Source organism: Rhinopithecus bieti, unplaced genomic scaffold (genome assembly GCF_001698545.2).
Source record: "Rhinopithecus bieti isolate Rb0 unplaced genomic scaffold, ASM169854v2 scaffold_19708, whole genome shotgun sequence".
NCBI lineage: Eukaryota > Metazoa > Chordata > Mammalia > Primates > Cercopithecidae > Rhinopithecus > Rhinopithecus bieti.
Window position 1 is genome coordinate 2,467,091 of NW_016810765.1, and position 18,075 is coordinate 2,485,165.

Consider the following 18,075-nt stretch of genomic DNA (forward strand, 5'->3'; position numbering starts at 1 on the left):
GGCGACCTCATAAAGGTCCTTCACATATAAAATTATATGAAAATCATTCATAAACTCATGTCAAAATTTACAGTTTTTGTCAGGCATTCTACTTACAAAGGCACACCTGAAACATTTAATTTTGAAAATCTGGTGACTATGCACAAAAAGTAGTAAAATGACACAGGAATTAATAGAAATCGATCATTATTCATTTAACGTGAAAAGAGAAAACGCTCAATGTACACTTTTTCTGTCCTGAAGATGATTAATTATAGTTCTCTAAACCTCACATTTAGCATCTCTGTGACCTCAGGCCTTTGGGATTACTTCTAAGTAAGACCAAACGGGTCGAAAGAGCTGTAATTGTAATTTATTTTAGGTCAGTGGTTCGGTGGAGGCTTAGGGGTCAGGGGTCCAGCACTCCCAGTATTTCTTGGAGGGTGTTCAGCAGTTTTCAGACCGGCTGACTCTAACTCTTATATGAAGGGAAGCGTGTCACTCTTTGGAATGAAAGACGGCTCCGCATAAATGACTTGACCAAAAATGGGTGCTCATCTCAGATGCAGGGCAGGGACTATGTAATTCCATCCTCCACTCGCAGCAGGAAGTTAAGTCCTCCTAAGGGCCAGGCGCTCGGAGGACCAGGCGGGAGGTTACAGGCGCCGAGACACCCAGGCTTGCTGGACCCTCCCAACCTGTAATAATGGGGGGAGCTGCTCCCTGGGACAGCCCCCTGGAAGCCTCCGGCAACTGGGCTGGGATCTGCCCACCCTTACTCAGGGGTGAGCCCTCTCGTACGCTTGGAGGCGGCCACCACCTTCTAGGGGGAGGGGCGTTCCCGTCGGGCGTAACCGCCCCGCACCCGCCCCGTTCCGGGGGGCCGTTGGGGGCTCTAATCTGCAGAAGGGGGCGGGGTCGGAAAAAAATCCGGTAGCTCCCGGCTGGTGTCCGGTTGCCAGGCGATGGGGAGGAGGCGGGGCCGACAGGAAAGAGGATCCGTGCTCGGCGCGAAAAGGGTACCCTCCAGAGCCGCGGCCGCGCAGCCGCCTTTCCTCCCTCTCCGGGCTGCGCGCCCAGGTCTGTGCCGCGCTCCGCCTCCAGTCGAGCACAGATCTGCGCACGCGTCGTCAGAGCGGCCGCCTCCGTCCCTGGCTGAGCTCGCGCTGGGGCTGCGCGGCGGGCCGGTGGGGGCGCCGCAGCCGGAGCCGCCCCGGAGCCGGTGAACCGAACGGCCTTGAGGGAGGGGCGTGGGGAAGGCGGCGGGAGGAGGAGCGCACGGGCCGGCCGCCGTGCCCACCACGGCTGAGGAGCATGGTTTTCGAGTCGGTGGTCGTGGACGTGTTAAACCGGTTCTTGGGGGACTATGTGGTGGACCTGGACACGTCCCAGCTCTCTCTGGGCATCTGGAAAGGTAAAGAGGCCGCCGCCGCTTCCCGGCCTCTCCTGCCTCCGGGCCATTTCTCTGCCCGAGCGGGCTCCGGCGTTCTCGGGGCTTCCAGCACCTTGCTCGCCGGGTGCAGCCACCTGCCGCCGCCAGCCTCCGGGTCAAGTTACGTAAAGCCGGGCGGCAGTTCCCGGGCCTCCGCCCTCGAGTTGTTTATATTTTGGGGGGGAAGGAGAGGGTCATGAGTGCGGAATGAAAAGGTTTGTATTTTCTGAGCGGAGCCAACCTGCAGTGGGCTCCTTGGGTCTGGCGTTCAAGTCTCGGCGAGGGGCCCTTCTCTACCCTTGGCCCCGCGTGGTCCGGCTTTAGCTGCGCGGGGCGAGGAATCGAGACGACGCCCCCCTGGGCTGGGTCCCATCCCTGTCCTTTGCCCCCCTGGGGTTATGACGGAGGCCCCAGAAAGCCCCCGCGTGTTGCATGCTGCCTCGCACTCAAAAGGCAGGGCGCTGTGACCTGGGACGCCCGCTTCCTTGCTTCCCCAGCCTCAGTTCCCGGCTAGACCCGTGGTGCTTTCTGCTCTCCCGCTTCCGGCCGTAGGACCCGGACGCCAGCTCTCTAGCCTGGGTTCGGCCGATAACAAAAAGGAAACTCACGTGTAGAGTAACTCAGAAAGTTGTTTGTGTGTTTGCAGCTAACAGCCTGACCCAGGAATGTGTCACATTTTCAAGGCTTCAGGATATGTGGGTCAGAGTGAATTGCCGAATTTTAAAGAAAAACCAAGGCGTGCGGTGCAGACGTCTCAGACCACGCTGCCTGGGTGGTGAAGGAGCGAGCTTTCCTTGTGTCCGTTTAGTTTGGGGTTCTGCCTTACTGAGAGCCTCATTTTTAATGTTTTCATCTGTTTTTGTATTATTCTCTTGTTTATTTTAAACACCCGCTAGACATTAGACTCCTTTATGAAATGAATTTCCCAGGCCAAAGTGAGGGTTAATTTTGTGTGTGAATAGTGTGTTTAAATACATATTTAAAGTAATTTATTCTTGTCTATGCACACACTTCCAGCCTTGTTCTAAAATGCTTGTCTTGACTCTTGTCGTTTATGAGATGATGTAAACAGGTAATTTAGTTTGATTTTAAAGAATGTTACTACGGTGGGGACCTAGGGTCATGATGGAGAGTGAGTGGACTACAAAAACTAGGGTCATAGCGATGGCTGCTCTGCCTGTTTGATTAGTGCGAGAAACTTGCAGACTGTTTATGCAGCTTCTTAGTTGCAAAGTGAAAATGAAATTTGTCTCCCATCTACCTCAGAAGGAAGCCTTAAGAATACTTGAGGTGAAATTTGATCTGTAGTGGAACCTTGCTTCTGCATTCAGGGTGGAGGTTTGTTTAGAGTGTGACTAATCAACTTATTTATTTAAAATTTACATGCAGTAAAATTCACTCTTGTGATACAGTTCTTGACAAATGCTAAGAGGCTTGTATCCACCACCACAATAATGACACATAAAAGTTTCATCAAGCCTCCCGAATTCTCTCAGCTGCTCCTTTGTAGTTGACCTCACCCCGCCTCCTGGCAACCAGTCATCCGTTTCTATCCCTCTGTTTGTTTGTTTGTTTGTTTTCGCCCTGTCGCCCAGGCTGCTGTGCAGTGGCGCTGTCTGGGCGCACTGCAACCTCCGCCTCCCGGGTTCAAGCAATTCTCGTGTCTCAGCCTCCCGAGTAGCTGGAACTACAGGCGCGTGCCACCATGCCCGGCTAATTTTTTGTATTTTTAGTAGAGACGGGGTTTCACTGTGTTAGCCAGGATAGTCTCCATCTCCTGACCTCGTGATGCGCCCGCTTTGGCCTCCCAAAGTGCTAGGATTACAGGCGTGAGCCACCGCGCCCAGCCCCATCCCTCTAGTTTTATCTTTTCCGGAGTACATATAAATGGAATTATATGGTATGTAGCCTTTTGGGTCTGGTTTTAATTCATCCATTTATTGCATACATTAGTGAATTTCATTTCTGTATTTTCGAGTAGTATTTCATTCTGTGGATGGACTGTATGTTTGTTTGTTTTTGAGAGAGAGTCTCACTGTCGCTCAGGCTGGAGTGCAGTGGCACAATCTTGGCTCACTGCAACCTCCGTCTCTCAGGTTCAAGTGATTCTCGTGCCTCAGCCTCATGGATAGCTGGGACTACGGGCACGCCACCATGCCCCGCTAATTTTTGTATTTTCAGTAGAGACGGGGTTTTGCCATGTTGGCCAGGCTGGTCTCAAACTCCTGACCTCAAGCGATCCGCCTGCCACTGCCTCTTAAAGGGCTGGGGTTACAGACATGAGCCACTGCGCCCGCCTAACTGTAAGTATTTATCTGTTTGATGGTTGAAGGATATTTCAGTTTTTGGAGGTTATGAATAAAGCTGTCATAAACATTCATGTACAGGTGTTTGTGTGAACATAATTGTTATTTCTGTTGGATAAATACCTAAGAGTGGGATTGCAGGGTCATTTTAAATTGGATTGTACGGGTTTTTTTTGTTTTTGTTTTTGATTGAGATGTAATTCATATACCACAAATTTCACCCTTTTAAAATGTACAATTCAGTGTTTTTTAGTATAGTCACAAAAGTGTACAACCATCACCATTCTCTCGTTTCAGAACATTTTGGCACCCCAAAATTAAACCTTATGCCCATTAGGAGTGACTCCCAATTTCCTCCCACTTCTCACTGCTGCACCTCTGGCAACCACTAACCTACTTTCGGTCTTTATGGATTTGGTAATTCTGGACGTTTAATTTAAATGGAATTATATAATATATGGCCTTTTGTTTCTGGCTTCTTTAACCTAATGTATTTTCAAGATTCCTCCATGTTGAAGGATGTATGACTATTTCATTTGCTCTTTGGTTGAATAATATTCCATTGTATTCATAGACCACAATTTATCTGTATTCACCAGTTGTTGGATATTTAGATTGTTCCTAAACATCCACCTTTTGGATATTATGAATAATGCCACTGAACATTCATGTTCAAGTTTTTTTGTGGATGTATGTTTTAAATTCTCTTGGATATATACTTAGAAGTGGAATTGCTTGGTCATATGCTGACTCTTTGTGTAACCTTTTGAGGAACAGCCAAACTCTTTTTCCAAAGTGTTTGTTTTCTTATTGTTGAGTTTTGAGAGTTCTTTAAATATTAAGCATATGAGTTCTTCATCAGATATGTAATTTGAAAATATTTTCTCAGTCTTTTCCCATTTTGTCTTTTGTAGAGCATACATTTTAAATTTTAGGTAAAGCCCAGTTTATAAAACATTTCTTTTATGAATCATGGCTTTTGGTATTCATATCTAAGAAATCTTTTCCCAACCCAAAGTCAAAGATGTTCTCCTACGTTGTCTTATGGAAGTGTCATAGTTTTAGGTTTTGGATCTCTTTTTGGGCAAGGTATATGATATGTGTTAAAGGTTGAGGTTCATTTGTTTGCATGTGGATGCAAATATCTAATTGTTCAGCACCACTTGCTAAAAAAGACGATCCTTTCTCTGTTGCATTATCTTTCCATTTTGTAAAAAAAAAAAAAAATCAGTAGACTTAATACTGTGTGGATTTAGTCTGTCTCAACAATCTGTGTGTCTGTCATTTCACCAATACTACACTGTCTTGATAACTGTGTCTTTGTAGTTAGTCTAGAAATCAGGTAGTGTGATCCCTCTAACTTTACTCTTTATCAAATAATTAAAAAGTTATTGTCCAGGTGTGGTGCTCATTCCTGTAATCCCACCACTTTGGGAGGCTGAGGCGGGAAGATGGCTTGAGCATAGAAGTTTGAGATTACAGTGAGCTCTGATCATGCCACTGCATTCCAACCGAGGCAACAGACAGCGAGACTCTTGTCTCAAAATAAAATAAAATAACATGTCAGTGTTTTATTTATAGAAATTGGTTATGTTTTGGTAGGTGAAACTTTAAATAATAGCTGGAGTATTTTTTTAAAATATTCTTTGAGAATTTCAAAAGTAGTAATTTGACAAATTTGGAGGATTTTTAAAAAACATTGTTTGAAAATTTCTGTAATAGAAACTAGATGGCCAGACGTAGTGGCTCATGCCTGTAATCCCAGCACTTTGGGAGACTGAGGAGGGTGGATCACTTCAGACCAGCCTGGCCAATGTGGTGAAACCTCATCTCTACTAAAAAAAATAAGATACAAAAATTAGCTGGGTACTGTGGCGCTTGCCTGTAATCCCAGCTACTCAGGAGACTGAGGAAGGAGAATTGCTTGAAGCTGGGAGACATAGGTTGCAGTGAGCTAAGATAGCGCCACTGCCTTCTAGCCTGGGTGACAGAGCGAGACCCTGCCTCAAAAAATAAAATAAAATAACAATAAAAAGATAGAAACTAGATGCTGCATAGGAAAATTTTAAGATAATATTTTATGGTCTAACACAAAGGACCTATTGGTAGTTGTAAATGTGTGCTTTTGCTAGCCTTCTGTGTAATAATCCAGCAAATTTCAATATTAGCATGTTAGTATAATAGTATCAATTAGTATTCAGTCATTACTAATAATGGATGGTGATCTGAAAATTTGTTGCTGAGATGGATTCTTTGGAAATCAGAATGTATTTTCCCATGGAAGCATTCTTATATATGAATGATGAGTTTTCCAAAAACCTGTTTAATTATAATGCAGCAGAAGAGTGCTGCGGTACTGGGTTCAATACAGTAAGTAGACTCACTGCTAGAAGAATCTGTCTGACAGGGAAGGAAAAAGGAATTGAGCTTCATTCCAGGACTGACTCTTGGCAAATTTTGATGTGGGTAAGGTATACTTTTTATACACTTCTATTTATAATTCTCCCTTCCCATATATCATCTAGAGAGGTGGTAATATTTCATAGACTCATCTGAAATTTATCCTCCCACCTTTCTCAAGCAACGTAGCATTTCACATGTTTACTTTTTCTTTTTCTTTTTTTTTTATTTGAGACGGAGTCTTGTTCTGTCACCCAGGCGGGAGTGCAGTGATGTGATCTCCGCTCACTGCAACCTCTGTCTCATAGCCTCAAGTGATTCTCCTGCCTCAGCCTCCCAAGTAGCTGGGATTAAAGGTGCCCACCACCATGCATGGCTAATTTTTGTATTTTTAGTAGGGACGGGGTTTCACCACGTCAACCAGGCTGGTCTCGAACGCCTGACCTCAAGTATTCTGCCCACCTTGACCTCCCAGAGTGCTGGGATTACAGGTGTGAGCCACAGCGTCTGGCCATTTCACATATTTTCTTTAAGAGCTAGGCTGCATCAGAATCAGCCATAGGTGCTTGTTATGAATACTAATTTTGAACCTGCCCCAGAGATTATAAATTATTTATCTGGAATAGGACATCAGAATCTTTTTTTTAGGCCGGGCGCGGTGGCTCAAGCCTGTAATCCCAGCACTTTGGGAGGCTGAGACGGGTGGATCGCGAGGTCAGGAGATCGAGACCAACCTAGCTAACACGGCGAAACCCTGTCTCTACTAAAAAATACAAAAAACTAGCCGGGCGAGTTGGCGGGCGCCTGTAGTCCCAGCTACTTGGGAGGCTGAGGCAGGAGAATGGCGTAAACCCGGGAGGCGGAGCTTGCAGTGAGCTGAGATCCGGCCACTGCACTCCAGCCTGGGCGACAGAGCGAGACTCCGTCTCAAAACAAAACAAAACAAAACAAAACAAAAAACCAGAATCTTTTTTTAAACAAATGACACTGGGGACTGTGATGCACAGTTGGGTACATTTTAAGAGAACATTAAGGAGAAAAATGGAATTTTAAATAGACAAAAGCAGTAGTAAAGGTGGCTTGTGTGATGGAATTATCATTTGTAACACAGGAAGTACCTGTACTTCATAGCCCCTTCTTAAGTTAGCCTCCCTTGTCACTATTTTGTTTGCTCCAAAATCATGATACTTGGACAAATTTGTAATTTTTTTTGATAATGCCTAACATCTTTATGTAACATTAGAAGTTCAGATTTCTTGTCTATTAACTAATATACATATTCTGTTTTTGAAATGTTAATCTCCCAGTTTTCCCTTTATAATAGAATCATGTGTTTAGTGGCCACTTAACTGTGTACCCCCATTATCCAGAAGCAGTACAGGAAAATGAAGATTCAGTTAGGATACAGTTTTTTATTTTAAGGAGTCATTTTTCTGTGCCCAGAATACACTAGGGAGCCGAACAAATGATTCTTACAGTCTGGTGGTAATGATCAATTCTAATTCCTTACATATTATTTTTATATTTATGTTCTGCGATATTTTAATAGAACTTTAAAGACTATGAAACATTTTATTATAAAAAGTGTTACGAGATTTTATAGTACCTCTGCATATACCCATTATCTAGATTCTGTCATTAGTGTTATGTATTAACAGGTTTGTTGAGGTATAATTGACATCAGGTAAAATGTAAAAGTCCACAATTTGATAAGTTTTAGCGTATATATGCATACAGGTAACAATCGTAACATGATAATGAACATATATATCATACCTTAAAGTTTCTTTGTGCCTTTTTGTAAACCACATCCTCTAACCCTCCTTGTCCCTTTTACCCTTTTTGTCCTCAGGTTTTTGCTGATTTGCTTTCTGTTACTGCATATTGAGTTTTCTAGACTTGTATAAGTGGGATTGTACAGTTTGTATTCTTTCAGTCTGGCTTATTTCAGCATAATTATTTTGAGATTCATCCATGTAGTAGTACAATCAATAATTTATTCCTTTTTATTGTTGACCATAGCAAGTGAGGTGAGGATGTGGAAAAAACTGGAAATCTCTATTATATCTCTCCTGGGGATGTAAAATGTTACAACTTGGGAAAACAATTTGGCAATTTCTTTAAACATACATCTACCATATTATCAAGCCATTGCACTTCTGCATGTTTACCCAAGAGAAATGAAAGCATATGTTCATGCAAAGATGTGCACACAAATGTTCATAGCAGCTTTATTTTTAATAGCCCCAAATGGGAAACAATCCAAGTATCCATCAACAGGTGAATGGACAAACTGGCATATCCGTATAATGGAATACCATTAGTACTTAACCACATGCTTTGTCACTATCCATGCATCAATTCATATTATTAAATGTATTTCAGAGTAAGTTATAGAGATGAGTTCATTTCCTCCTAAATACTTTAGCATGTGTATCATTAATTAGAGTTTAATATTTGCTTATTTTTTCCTTTTGAGGTAAAATTTATATAGAAGAAAATATGCAAATCTTAAGTGTACATTGACTGAGTTTTGACAAATACATACACGTGTGTAACTCAAACCCAGTCAAGATATAGAACATGACCATCACCCCAGAAAGTCTTTTTCCTGATCTTTCCTGATCTTTTCCGACCCTCATCTTCAGAGGCAACAAATACTCTGATTTTTTTTTTTTCTGTTATACATACACATCTGTTCCTGCTTTGCTGAGTGTTTTCTTTTCCTTCAAGAATGTTGGGGCCGGGCATGGAGGCTCATGCCTGTAATTTCAGTACTTTGGGAAGCTGAAGTGGCCAGATCAGTTGAGGCCAGGAGTTCGAGATCAGCCTTGCCAACATGGTGAGACCCTGTCTCTACTAAAAATACAAACATTAGCTGAGTATGGTAGCAGGCACCTGTAGTCCCAGCTACTTGGGAGGATGAGGCACGAGAATCGCTTGAACACAGTAGGTGGAGGTTGCAGTGAGCTGAGATTGTGCCACTGCACTCCGGCCTAGGTGACAGAGCAAGACTCCGTCTCAAAACAACAAAAACAAAAGAATACTGGATTTTGTCAAATGTTTTTTTCTGCATCTATTATAGGATTTTTTTCTTCTTTAACCTGTTGGTGTGATAGATTACAGTGATTGATCTTTGAATATTGAACTAGCCTTGCATACCTAGAATAAATCCCATTTGGTCACGATGTATACATTTAGCCCTCAGTATCTTCAGGGGATTGGTTCCGAGACCTATGCAGATACAAAAGTCCACAACAGGGAGGGCATGGAAGCTCCCCACCACCTTACTTTGCCCTGTCCATCTCTTTATCTGTATCCTTTGTAATATCCTTTATGATAAACTGTTAAAATATAAGTATTTCCCTGAGTTTTGTGAGTTATCCCAGCAAATTATCAAACCAAATTAAAAAGTTGTGCGAACCCAAGGCCGGGCGCGGTGGCTCAAGCCTGTAATCCCAGCAGTTTGGGAGGCCGAGGTGGTTGGATCACGAGGTCAGGAGATCAAGACCATCCTGGCTAACGTGGTGAAACCCCGTCTCTACTAAAATACAAAAAACTAGCCGGGCGTGGTGGCGGGCGCCTGTAGTCCCAGCTACTCGGAGGCTGAGGCGGGAGAATGGCGTGAACCCGGGAGGCGGAGCTTGCAGTGAGCCGAGATCGAGCCACTGCACTCCAGCCTGGGCGACACAGCAAGACTCCATCTCAAAAAAAAAAAAAAAAAAAAAAAAGGTTGTGCGAACCCTGATTTATAGCTGGTCAGTCAGAAGCACAGATCACAGCCTGGGGCTTGTGACTGGCATCTGAAGTGAGGGGCATTCTTATGGAACTGAGCCCTTACCGTGTGGGATATGACACTATCTCTTTTTTCTTTACTTTCTGCGAGATAGAGTCTTGCTCTGTCGCCAGGCTGGAGTGCAGTGGTGCAATTTCGGCTCACTGCAACCTCCGCCTTCGAGGTTCAAGTGATTCTCCTGCCTCAGCCGAGTAGCTGGGACTACAGGCGCCCGCCACCACGCCAGGCTAATTTTTGTATTTTTAGTAAAGACGGAGTTTCACCATGTTGACCAGGATGGCCTCAATCTCTTGACCTTGTGATCCACCCGCCTCGGCCTCCCAAAGTACTGGAATTACAGGTGTGAGCCACTGCGCCCGGCCTGATATGATACTATCTCTAGGTAGATAGTGTCATTATTTAATTGAATTATAGTTGGTGTCTGTTCAAGAACTGTTTAGGGATGGGAGGGAAAACTTCATACATCTGGTTATAGAAGGGTTCTGTGTTGAGTATGAGAGTAGAGAGAAAAAACTTTATTTTCCTTTGACAGTATCATATTTATAGCTGTTTTCTGTTTGTTTTACTTGTTTCCTTTTTAAAGTCTTCCCCTCCTCTTTTGCCTTCTCTGGTTTTAATTCATCTTTTGATATGATTTATTTTTTTCTCCTGTCTTAGCATACCAATTATACTTCTTAATTTATTTAAGTGGTTGTCTTACAGTTTGCACTGTTTACCTAAAACTACTCCAAGTCCACATCCAAATAACATTATAAGTCAGGCACAGTGGCTCACGTCTGTAATTCCAGCACTTTGGGGGACTGAGGCCAGCGGATCACTTAAGATTAAAAGTTCGAGACCTGCCTGGTCAACATGGTGAAACCCTGTCTCTGCTAGAAATACAAAAAATTAGCTGGGCATGGTAATATGCGCCTGTAGTCTCAGCTACTCAGGAGGCTGAGGTATGAGAATTGCTTGAACTGGGAGGCAGTGAGCGGAGATTGTATCACTGCACTCCAGCCTGGGCGACAGTGCGAAACTCCATCTCAAAAAAAACAAAACCAAAAAAATCCCACTGTACTACTTCACGGAAAATGGAGGTAGTATACATAATACTCTGTCTTACAATAGGGTATACAGATTCCTCCCTTCTGCCCATTATAACATTGTTGTCATTATTTTCACTTATCCGTAAGCTGTAATAATCCAGTGAATTGCTGCTGTTAGTATTTTGGACATCATTTTTCTGTTAATTTAAGAATAAGGAAGAAAAAACTTATTCATCTCTTAATTCTCTAATGCTCCTGTAAATCTGAGTTTTTGGTTTAAATCATTTTCTTTCTTTCTGAAGAGCTCCTTTATTTATTTTTATTTTTGAGATGGAGTCCCGCTCTGTTGCCCAGCCTGGAGTGCAGTGGCGCGATCTCCGGTTACTGCAACCTCCGCCTCCCGGGTTCAAGCAATTCTCCTGCCTCAGCCTCCTGAGTAGCTGGGACTACAGACGCACACCACCCTGCCCAGCTAATTTTTGTATTTTTAGTAGAGATGGTGTTTGACTATGTTGGACAGGATGGTCTCGATCTCTTAACCTCATAATCTGCCCGCCTGGGCCTCCCAAAGTGCTGTGATTACAGGTGTAAGCCACCACTCCCGGCCTGTCTTAACTATTTTAAGTGTATACTTCATGTCATAAGTACACTTACATTGTTGTGCAACCATCACCACCATTCATCTCCTGAATTCTTCATCTTGCAAAACTGAACCACCATACCTGTTAAGCAGTGACTACCTATTCCACCCTCTTCCTAGACCCCAGTAACCTTCATTCTACTTTTGATCTCTGTGAATTCGAATACTTGAAGTATAAGTGGAATTATACAGTATTTGCCATTTGTTACTGGTTTCTTTTACTTAGCATGATATCCTAAAGGTGCATCCATGTTGTAATAAATGTCAGAATTTCATAAATTTTCAGGCTAAATAGTATCCCATTGTATGTATATACTGCATTTTGTTTCTCCATTCATCTGTTGATGAAAAGTTGGGCAGCTTCCATCTTTTGGTTGTTGTGAATAATGGTGTTATGAACATGGATATTTTTCTTTGAGCTTAACTCTGTGCTGTCAGATTTTGGGGTTATATACCCAGAAGGAGATTTACTGGATCACATGGTAATTCTATTATCAATTTTTTTGAGGAACCATCGTACTACTTTCCATAGTGGCTGTACCATTTTACATTCCTGCCAACAGTGTACAAGGGTCGCGATTTCTCCACATCCTTACCAACATGTATTTTCTCCTTTTCTGATAGTAGTTATCCGAATGGATATGAGGTGGTATCTTGTAGTTTTCATTTACATTTCTCTAGTTATTAATGTTGAACATCTTTTCATGGGCTTATTGACCATTTGTATATCTTAATTGGAGAAATCTCTATTTAAGTCCTTTGTTCATCTTTTAATCAGGTTGTTTGTTTTTTGAGTTGTAAGAGTTTATATGTTTATATATATACTGTATACATATATAGTATTATATGTATACATATGTGTGTATATAATTTACAAAGAAAAGAGGTTTAATTGGCTCATGGTTCTGCAAGCTGTACAGCTGTACACTGGAGCTAATATCCAGAGTGTGTGTAGTGTGTATATATGATGTGTGTATATATATGTATATATGTATGTATATGTATACAATGCAGTATATATGGTTAATAATGTAGACAGTATATATTCTTATTACCATATATGTAACATATATACCGTGTATAATACACACGCATATTAGGATATTATCCTTATCAGATACGATGATTTGCAATATCTCCCATTTTGTGTGTTACTTTTCTTCCTTTCTTTTCCCTGCTAACTTTATTTCAGGTTCATGGGGATACATGTGCAGTTTGTTGTGTGGGTAAATTGTGTGTCACTGGGGTTTGATGATAAACTTATTTTTGTCACCCAGATGAGAGAGTATAGATACCTGATAGATACGTTTTTGATCCGTTCATCCTCATCCTCCCCACACCCCTCTACACCTCCAGTAGGCCCGGTGTTTGTTGTTTCCTTCTTTGTGTCCATGTGTACTAGGATAGAGTTTTATACATGTCCCACCAAGTCCCACCAAGTCTCATATTTAATTGTAATCCGCATCGTTGGAGGTGGGGACTGGTGGGAGACAGTTGGGTCATGGGGGTGGATCTTTCATGGCTTGGTGCTGTCCTTGCAATAGTTCTTGCAAGATCTGGTTAAGTGTGTGGCACCTCCCTGTGCACTCCCTCTCTTGCTCCTGCTGTGGCCATGTGACGTTCTGGCCCCCCTTTTGCCTTCTGTCATGATTGAAAGCTTCCTGCGTCCTCCCCAGCATCTGGGCAGATAGATGCTGGTGCCATGCTTCCTGTACAGCTTGCAGAACCATGAGCCAATTAAACCTCTTTTCTTTGTAAATTACCCAGGCTCAGGTATTTCTTTATAGCAACACAACAATGGACTAACACAGTACTCAAGGTTTAACACCCTCTTGTAAGTGAGAATATGCGGTATTTGGTTTTCTTTTCCTGTGATAACTTGCTTAGGATAATGGTCTCCAGTGGCATCCATGTTGCTGCAAAGGGCATAATTTTGTTCCTTTTTATGGCTGTGTGGTAGTCCATGGTGAATATATACCGCATTTTCTTTATCCAGTCCATTGTTGACAGACATTTATTTTGATTCCATGTCTTTGCTATTGTGAAGTGGTGCTGTGATGAACATAACATATGCATGTGTCCTTATGGTAGAACAGTTTATGGTCCTTTGGGTATATACCCAGTAATGGGATTGCTGGTTCTAATGGTAGTTCTTAATTCTTTGGTAGTTCTTAGTTCTTAAATCTCCAAACTACATTCCAAAGTGGCTGAACTAATTTACATTCCCACCAGCAGTGTGTAAGTGTTCCCTTTTCTCTGCAGCCTCACCAGCATCTGTTATTTTTGACTTTTTAGTAATAGCCATTCTGACTGGTGTAGGATGTATCTCATTGCTTTTCATTTGCTTTCCTCTAATGATTAGTGATGTTGAGTTTTTTTTTTTTTCCATGTTTCTTGGCCACGTGTGTCTTTTGAGAGGTGTCTGTTCATGTCCATTACCCATTTTTTTTAAATGGGGTTGTTTTTTGCCTGTTCATTTAAGTTCCTTATCGATTCTGGATAATTAGACCTTTGTTGGATGTATAGCTTACAAATATTTCCTCCCATTTTGTAGGTCGTGTGTTTACTCTGTGGACAGTTTCATTTTCTGTGCAAGAGCTCTTTAGTTTTAATTGGGTCCCACTTGCCAATTTTTGTGTTTTTTTGCAGTTCTGGAATTTTCATCATGAAATCTTTGCCAGGGCTTATGTCCAGCATGGTATTCCCTAAGTTTTCTTCTAGAGTTTTTATGGTTTTAGGTTTTACATTTAAGTCTTTAACCTGTCTTGAGTTGATTTTTGTATATGGTGAAAGGTAGGATCCAGTTTCAGTCTTCTGCATATGGCTGGCCGTTGTCCCCACACCATTTATTGAATAGGGAGTCCTTTTCTCATTGCTTGTCAGTTTTGTTAAAATCAGATGGTTGTAGGTGTGTGGCTTTATATCTGGGTTCTCTAACGTGTTCCATTGGTCTACATTTCTGTTTTTTATCAGTGCCATGTTGTTTTGGTTATTGTAGCCTTGTAATATAGTTTGAAGTCAGGTAGTTTGATACCTCAGGCTTTGTTCTTTTTGTTTAGGGTTGCTTTGGCTATTCAAGCTCTTTTTTGGGCCCGTATGATTTTTAAAATAGTTTTCTCTAATTCTGTGAGAAATAACTTTGGCAGTTTGATAGGAATAGCACTGAATCTGTAAATTGCTTTGGTTAGTATGGACATTTTAACAATTTTGATTCTTCTTGTCTATGTGAATGGAATGTTTTCCATTTGTTTGTGTTGTCTCTAATTTCTTTGAGTAGTGTTTTGTAATTCTCATTGTAGAGATCTTTTACCTCTCTAGTTAGCTCGATTCCTAGGCATTTTATTCTTTTTGTGGCTATTGTGAATGGGATTGAATTCTTGATTTGGCTCTCAGCTTGGATGTTATTGGTATATAGAAATACTACTGATTTTTGTACGTTGATTTTGTATCCTGAAACTTGGCTGAAGTTATTAGTTCTAGGAACCTATGGGCAGAGACTGTGGAGTTTTCTAGGTATAGAATCGTATCGTCTGCAAACAGGGATGATTTGACTTCCTCTTTTCCTATTTAGATGCCTTTTATTTCTTTCTTTTTCCTGATTGCTCTGGCTAGGACTTCCAGAACTATGTTAAATAGGAGTAAGTAGGGATCATTGTGTTGTCCTGGCTCTCAAGAGGAATGCTTCCAGCTTTTGCCCATTCAGTGTGATGTTAGCTGTGGGTTTTTCATAGATGGCTCTTATTATTTCGAGGTATATTCCTTTGATGCTTAGTCTTTTGAGGGTTTTTAACATGAAGGGATGTTGAATTTTATCAAAAGTCTTTCCTGAATCTATCAAGATGATCATGTGGTTTTTGTTGTTAGTTCTGTTTAGTAATGAATCACACTTATTGATTTGTGTATATTGAACCAACTTTGCATACCAGGAATAAAGTCTACTTGATCATGGTAGATGCTGGATTTGGTTTACTGTTTTGTTGATGATTTTTGCATTTGTGCATTTGTGTTAATCAGGGATATTGGCCTGAAGTGTCCTGTTTTTGTTATGTCTCCACCAGGTTTTGTTATCAGAATGATGCTGGCCTCATAAAATAAAATTATTTAGGGAAGAGTACCTCCTTCTCGATTTTTTGGAATAGTTTCAATAGGATTGGTATCAGCTCTTCTTTATATGTCCGGTAGAATTTGGTTATGAATCCGTCTGGTCCAGGACATTTTTCTGGTTGGTAGACATTTTGTACAATTTCAGAACTCATTGTTGGTCTGTTCAGGTATTCAGTTTCTTCCTGGTTCAATCTTGGGAAGTTGTGTGTTTCCAGGAATTCATCCATTTCTTGTAGATTTTCTAGTTTGTGTGCATAGAGATGTTCATAAAAGCCTTTAAGGATTTTTTTTGTATTTCTCTGGGTCAGTGGTAATGTCCCCTTTGCCATTTCTAATTGTGTTTATTTGGATCTCCTCTCTCTCTTTTTTTTCTTTGTTAGTCTGGCTGGCAATCTATCTTACTTATTCTTTCAAGGAACTTTTGTATTTTTTTTGTTCAGTTCGACTCTAATTTTGGTTATTTCTTTTCTGTGGCTAGCTTTGGGGTTGATTTGCTCATTTTTCTAGTTCCTTTAGGCATGGTGTTAGTTGTTAACTTTACATCTTTCTAACCTTTTGATGTGGGCATTTAGCACTATAAACTTTCCTCTTAAGACTATGTTAGCTGTGTCCCAGAGATTCTGGTATATTGTATCTTTGTTTTCATTAGTTTTGAATAATTCCTTTTTTTTTTTTTTTTGAGTCAGGGTCTTGCCCTGTTGCCAAGGCTGGAGTGGAGTGGCATGAACACAGCTCACTGCAGCCTCAACCTTCCGGGCTCAAGCAATCCTCCCACCTCTCAGCCTTCTGAGTAGCTGGGACTACCGGTGTGCAGTCCCACACCTGGCTAATTTTTTTTTGTGTTTTTTGCAGAGCCAATGTTTCACCATGTTGGCCAGGCTGGTCTGAACTCCTGGGCTCAAGCGATCGCCGCACCTAAGCCTTGCAAAGTACTGCGATTACAGGCATGAGCCACTGTGCCTGGCCCAAAGAATTTCTTGATTTCAGCGAAATTAGGATTTTGTTGTTTACCCAAAAGTCATTCAGGAGCAGTTTAATTTCCATGGAATTGTATGGTTTTGAGAGATCTTCTTGGTATTGATATCTGTTCTTATTGTGCTGTCATCTTGAGAACATGGTTGGTATGATTGTGGGATTTTTAATTTGTTGAGAATTGCTTTATGGTTGAGCATGTGGCTGATTTTAGATATGTGCCATGTGCATATGGGAATAATGTATATTCTGTTTTTGTTGGGTGAGGTGTTCTGTAGAACTCAAGTCCATTTGGTGAAGTGTTGACTTGAAGTCTATCTAATACTGTCAGTGGATTATTGAAGTCTCCCACTATTATTTTGTGGTTGTGTAAGCCTCTATAGGTCTCTGAGAGCTTGTTTTATGAATCTAGATGCTCTAGTGTTGGGTATATACATATTTAGGATAGTTAAGTCTTCTTGTTGAATTGAACCTTTTATCATTTTGTAACACCCTTCTTTGTCCTTTTTGATTGTTGTTGGTTTCAAGTCTGTTTTGTCTGAAATAAGTTATCTATGCCTGCTCTTTTTTGTTTTCCATTAGCTTGATAAGTCTTTCTCATGCCTTTACTTTGAGCCTGTGGGTGGCATTGCATATGAAATGTGTTTCATAAAGACAACATACAGTTGGTTCTTGGTTCTTCATATGAATTGTCATTCTGTGCCTTTGAAGTGGGATGTTTAGCCTGTTTACATTCAAGATGAATATTGGCACGTGCAGATTTCGTCCTGTCATTGTGTTGTTAGCTGGTCGTTATGTAGACTTGATTATATAGTTGCTTTATAGAGTTAGTGGTCTCTGTATTTAGGGGTGTTTCTGTGGTGGCCAGTAACGGTCTTTCATTTTCCATGGTTAGCACTTCCTTAAGGACCTCTTAAAAGGCAAGTCTGGTGGCAATGAGTTCACTTAGCATTTACTTGTCTGAAAAGGATTTTATTTCTCCTTCACTTATGAAGCTTAGTTTGGTTGGATATGATATTCTTGGTTGGAATTTCTTTGCTTTAAGGATACTGAATTAGGTCCCCAATCTCTTCTGGCTTGTAGGATTTCTGCTGAAGGGTCTGATGTTAGCCTGATGGGGTTCCCTTTGTAGTAGACCTACCTCTTACCTCTAGCTCCTTTTAATATTTTTTCTTTCACATTGACCTTGGAGAATCTGATGATTATGTGTCTTGGGGATGGGTCATCTTGCATAGTATCTTGCAGGGTTTCCATGAATTTCCTGAATTTGCATGTCAACTTCTCTAGCTAGGAAGGGGAAATTTTTGTGGACAGTATCCTCAAATATGTTTTCCAAGTTGCTTGTTTTTTCTTCCTCTCTTTCAGGGACAACAATGAGTTATAGATTTGATCTTTTCACATAATCTCATGTTTTTGGG

The 18,075-nt window shown here is 41.4% G+C and overlaps 1 protein-coding gene across 1 annotated transcript in view; it reads left to right on the forward strand.

The window, feature by feature from the left end:
- The first annotated feature begins 379 nt into the window (after positions 1-379).
- VPS13A (vacuolar protein sorting 13 homolog A) overlaps positions 380-18,075 on the forward strand; it is a 255,836-nt gene continuing 238,140 nt past the window's right edge. Inside the window, 1 exon segment of the mRNA XM_017892695.1 lies at positions 380-1,393. Within this exon segment, the coding sequence (XP_017748184.1) occupies positions 1,294-1,393 (100 nt within the window). The 5' untranslated portion in view covers positions 380-1,293.